This window comes from Ischnura elegans, chromosome 8 (assembly GCF_921293095.1).
Source record: "Ischnura elegans chromosome 8, ioIscEleg1.1, whole genome shotgun sequence".
Classification (NCBI taxonomy): domain Eukaryota; kingdom Metazoa; phylum Arthropoda; class Insecta; order Odonata; family Coenagrionidae; genus Ischnura; species Ischnura elegans.
The window spans coordinates 43,051,107-43,056,561 of NC_060253.1; the positions used below are offsets into that span (position 1 = coordinate 43,051,107).

At 36.5% G+C, this 5,455-nt stretch overlaps 1 protein-coding gene across 2 annotated transcripts; it reads left to right on the plus strand.

Moving 5' to 3' along the window:
• Positions 1–347: 347 nt before the first annotated feature.
• LOC124163786 (transmembrane protein 64) lies at positions 348–3,718 on the plus strand. 2 transcript variants are annotated; one of them, XM_046540870.1, is made up of 3 exons: positions 348–1,550; positions 1,631–1,792; positions 3,314–3,718. In XM_046540870.1, the coding sequence occupies exons 1-3, from the start codon at positions 1,017–1,019 to the stop codon at positions 3,443–3,445; spliced, it is 828 nt and encodes a 275-aa protein (XP_046396826.1). In that variant the 5' UTR covers positions 348–1,016; the 3' UTR covers positions 3,446–3,718. The 2 variants fall into 2 exon arrangements, with proteins under 2 accessions (XP_046396826.1, XP_046396827.1); XM_046540871.1 differs by having other exon boundaries at positions 348–463.
• Positions 3,719–5,455: the final 1,737 nt, after the last annotated feature.

Consider the following 5,455-nt stretch of genomic DNA (forward strand, 5'->3'; position numbering starts at 1 on the left):
AACTCATATGCAAATTGGTTATGGCCGTCGTTTGTTAGCCGCGAATCTCTCAAGGAATAGGCGAGGGATCGTTAAACAGAAAAATAAATCCCAAAATCTGTCGAAAGCGGCAGAAAAGGAAAACTGGTGAACATCTCGATTGCAAAGCATCTTTTTCGGGAAATGAGAGACTCCAGTGCGGTTTTAACAATAACCAAGCCTGATGTGGAGAAAAAATTGGGGTGTATTTCGAAGAAATAGGGTTGGAAAGTTTTGGAAGTTATTTAGATTCTTGATTACGGCTTCAAAAATGGCGCAAGAGAATTTCAGCGCTACCTATCAGCGACGCGAGGTAAGCTGTGACAAATGGTCAACGACCCTGATTTCTGGCGTATCGAATATTCGAAAGATTCGGAATCTTCGATAAATGTCCGACAAGCTCTCTAAAATCAAGGGAGAATGTCGTTCGACGTTAGATTGGAAGGTAGATATCGCTGACGTTCACGGTATTTGCATCGTTAAAAAACCTTGGTCGGTCCTTATCATCCCGTAGAAAGTTATTCATTGTTATTAAGAGTCATCAACTTAATATGGGCCTTGTCAAATCAGCAGGAAGCTTCTCTATCTAGATTCGTTAGCTGATGACCGAAAACGTTGAATTTTTTGTTCTTGCCGTTGAATTATCACCATATAGTTTATCAAGGATGCTGTTCAATAGGTTTAAACCTGCGGTAACTCAACATGAGTGCGAGAACGATGTGAATACTCTGAGGCCTTACAGTGATCAATCGCTTTTGATGGTGTTGCGAAGTGAATGTTGATAATTCGTTAAAATTAATCACTCCAGTTGTGCTGGTTGCAATTGGCCTGCGTCTGTGAAGCAAGAGTTTAATTGTAGGTATAATGATTAATCAGAAAGGGCATCACAACACAACTAAAAATGCTGATCACCAGTTACCTAATCGAAAGCATTATTTATTGAAATTGCTGCAATCTCTGGCATTAGTGACTGAACGTTATTACGATTAAATTGCAGTATGAACGAGAAAGTTGATATTGAGAAGGGATTATCGGGTGGGAAGACCTCGAGTGAAAACCTTTATGTGAAGTTCAACATAATTAGTTTTGGGTCTTTGTGCAATTGCATTCTTTCGACTGGCACATTAGCATTTTTAGCACTCTTAGTATTTGAATGCAAAGACTATATACAGTCCGTATTGGTATGGGTGGAAAACCAGGAGTCGTGGGCAATTTATTTAATACTTGTCTCTCTATTTACCATTGTATCGTTTCCATTCACCTGGGGTTATCTGTTCCTCAACATCGCGTGCGGGTATCTTTTTGGCATTATTAGAGGTTTTGTAGCGGTTGTTATAACAGCTGTGATTGGGGTTTTTATTGCTCACTCGGTGATTAGGATGTTTTTTACTGGTTTTGCACTTATGAGACTGTTCAATAGTGATTACGCTCGTGCGATGCTCCGTGTAATATCTGGGCCCCAAGCCTTCAAAGTCGTTGCCTTCGCGAGGTTGACTCCAATTCCATTTGGGCTGCAAAATACCATTTTTGCTGTAAGTCGCATACTTTTACTATGCTGCAGCTCACAAATAAAACACAAGGTGAAATGCTTAAAATTTCCTTTGTTTTCCAGGTGAGCAGTATCGGAAGCGTTAAGTACATTTTAGCCACGATGGTAGGCCTCCTACCTACTCAGGCCATTAATGTTTACCTTGGCAGTACTTTGAGATCGATGGAAGATGTTCTGTCAGACGAGACGACTGCATTTACAGGATACATCGTTTTCGCTGTCCAGGTATACTTCAAAGTTTTACTGGTCTACTTCGTTACTTAAATAATTTCCGAGAGCTATTTTGGACCTATAAATTTCAGATTGAAATGAAAATGGATTCATTAATCTAAAAAAATAGTGATTATATTCTTAGCAGTCTATGTAAAAAAGAGGATTTCATTGGGAGAGGAAAAAGTTTACCTCACCCTATGAAAGTCCTGAATCTTCAAATTAAGTAACCTCACAGTTGAGGTTACTGAGTTTCTGAGTGATTGTAGCTTTAATTACTGTTGCTGTGGTTGGAATCTCTTTCCTTTCATGGACAAAATATTTGGTGGCTGTATTTGTGAATGCAGACAAATGAAAATTTTCCCCTTTTTTGTACTAACATGTGGCAATCCACCTCATGCACGCTGCTGTTTACGTGCTCAATATTGATGATGACTTAAAATATTGCTTTGTATTCATGAGGCTGAGAAGTCAGGAGATGTTTCAAAAATTGGAAAACCCTTCTCAGATGGTCTCCAAAGAATAGGGTGACCCCTAACCCTGTATGTGGTGTACTACCTTGGAAATATGGTATACTACCTTTGGCTTTTGGCCGTGTATATGATTTTGTCCATTACTAAGTCCCCTAGAATCATGGAGGAATAGATTAAAATCTTTAAGCACTCTGCACGTGGCTTAAAAAATCATATGATTCAGACATTATTGGAGCTGAAATGGCTCTTGTAATCAGAGGTACCTTTTACATGGGGAACGTCATTGTGCAGGTTAGCACTGAAAATATGTTGAGGATGCAAGCTTGGAATAAGAGTATTATGCCATCTCACATTCACGCATTCTCGCATGTATTCTAGCCATTAACAGTTTTACACAATGCAATTTTCATTGGGCCTTTGTACGTACGTAAGATTGTGCAATCATGTTCCCCATGTAAAACTGCCTTGAGGGAAAGTAACTAAATTACCAGTGATGATAACATTTTAGGTCACTTTTTCTTGTTACTATTGTTCTCAAAAATATAACCATTTTCAGTAAACCTGCCATTGTTTTCTGAAAATAAATGTTAACTTCTGGATATTTCTCCAACTTGGAGCAAATTTTTTTCTTATTTCTTTTACAAGCTTAGTCCAAAACACCTGGTAGACACTAAAGCCTGTTCACCTATACTATTGCTTTTCCAGGGAAGTGCTGGTGAATTACATTCATTATTTGTTGATAATGAGCTATGCAGCACTAGTGGACTATGAATTCTTTTGCCCTATCCGCTTATGGAATTTTCAAAAAGTTTCTAGAAAATTAACCTTAATTGTACTTGTGACTATTACCAGAATTAAAATCTATCTAAAAACTATCTTCAGAATTAAAATTGGTGATCCTATTCAATTGCAAAATTGTACATAGTTTACCCAATTTACCTGTAACTTATTTATATCACTGTTTATTATTCATAGATGATTTTGGCAGTTTTAGCTTTTTTTCCATGCTAGCATTTCAAAATAAAAATGCTGCTATGTTAAGACTTTCTCTCTCTCTATTCAGATTTTGATTGGAGTATCCTTGATGGTGTTTGTGGTGCACAAGGCACGGTTGGAACTACGCAAGGCTCTTGAACAGGACTTGAGTACCAACATTCAAACTTTGGATTCAAAAGCCTTTGAAATAGTAAGCTGACACTAGAAACTGGGCTTTGGTTCCCTCTGGCACTCGGGGAGAAGTCCTGGAATCAGTAATCAGCAAATGTGCATTGCATTTCCATGTGATTAGAACATATTTACGAAGCTTCTGTGATTAATTTGAGCTAATCAAATGTAAAAATTGTTGTTGACATAGTTTTATATGTTTATACATATAACTACAATATTACTGTTAATGCAATTTCATTTTTCCATTGAGATAATATTATACATAAATTTACATTTATTAAATATAGTTATTTTTTCATAACTCTTTTATTTGTTTCATGTTAATTATCTAGTTTTCCTTCGATGCAAATTCTGTTTGAGGTTCATTTACTCATATGCTCCAAAGTTAAATAACTGATTACATGAAAATTAAGGACTGCGGCAAGATAACGTCAAACATATTATTAATTGAATAATGAATAAATTGAACATGAGGAAATACGCACCAATTATTGCAGGATGAAAAAAAACTACTTTGGGGTTCATCAGCCTAACATGTTCATGTATCTGAAATCCGGGGACGTTCTGAAATTTATTAAAGCATTCCGAAATCAGCGGTGGGTGCAATGTGATAAACAATGACGTCAATCAATTGATGACTTTTTCTCCACCAGAGTGACTGCTGTAGCCCATGAGCAGCCCACCTTACTCAATTTTCAGGGTATGTCCAAATATTAAGTCAGTGAGTGAAATACAAAATGTAAAGTAATGCATTTACTGTGACTAACTTTTCTTAAGCCATGAATATTTAATAGTCCGCCAATTAATTCCTGAATCAAAGCCTGTTAATTGTTCTTAATTATGTTTACGTGCAGAAGAACTTATCATTGGAGGACCATGGTTATGCCACAGAAAATTAAAAAATTGAGTTTTTCTATACAGTGTGTTTCCCACCCTGGTTAATGGTTGTTGTTACCTTCAGGAAATCTATGCAGTAATATGTATATCTGTTATGCACTAAAATATTTCCAGTGAATAGATCAGTTCCAACAGGTAGGCAGCATAGGCAATATTTTTTTTTGGAACGCACGGCGGAGGACAGCAAAAATGATGCAATGTTGAGTAATCAGTCAAGTAATGAGAAAAGCCCAAATTAATTCATAAAATACATGATAAAAGAAGTAATTAAAGTGTTTCAAAACATTTGAAAATTCTTCGTCCGTAAATCATTAATACTTCAGTGGTGCAAAAATGGCACAATTTGTACAAATTGACTAGGACATCAATATTTTGCCTCTTCATATTTTTCAACAAGCAGCTATCACCAATTCCATATTATTTTTAAGATTTTTGGTATAAATAACAACCACATTTGATTTTAACTCTTCCATTTTACCATTAACTTCATAAACAATACATTCCCAAAGCAAAATAAATGCAAAAAAATAGCAATCGCTTACCATTATGTTCATCAGACATTTATTTGGCAAAGGTGGAGAGGTACGCAGTTTCTGCATAAATACACGCACTTAGTTGTGCGTTCTTCATGAGGTTAATAAGTTTGACCTGTATCCAGTCTCTTTTTTATAATTTTTTTTTTTAGCTCATACATGTGGAATATATCCATATTGGGTGCTTTCCAATCACCTTGCGTAGATTAGCTCACATTGCAACAGATTGAAACACACTAGCGCAGACGAACAATGGTGCACAGGATGTGTTCCCATCTGTTTAGCACAGATGACGTCACACCTGCGATTGGAGATTGGAACACGCTCTGAGCTAAACAGTTTAAAACAGATCAGCGCAGACACGCGATTGGAAAGCACCCATTGTTGGTAGTATGATCAGTAAAATTTTCATCAAAAATGGGCAGTTGGGTTATTAATTTAAAACTCCACAAAAAATACGTAAGACCCTGTCACAAAACTTGACGTATTGAACGGAAATGGATGAAAATGATAGAAATGGTCGGAAATGGAAATGAGGTGCACACTTACTTTTGAAGTGCCCACAACTTGGTCATATTCAATGAAAAGGAGATAGAATATTGAAAATG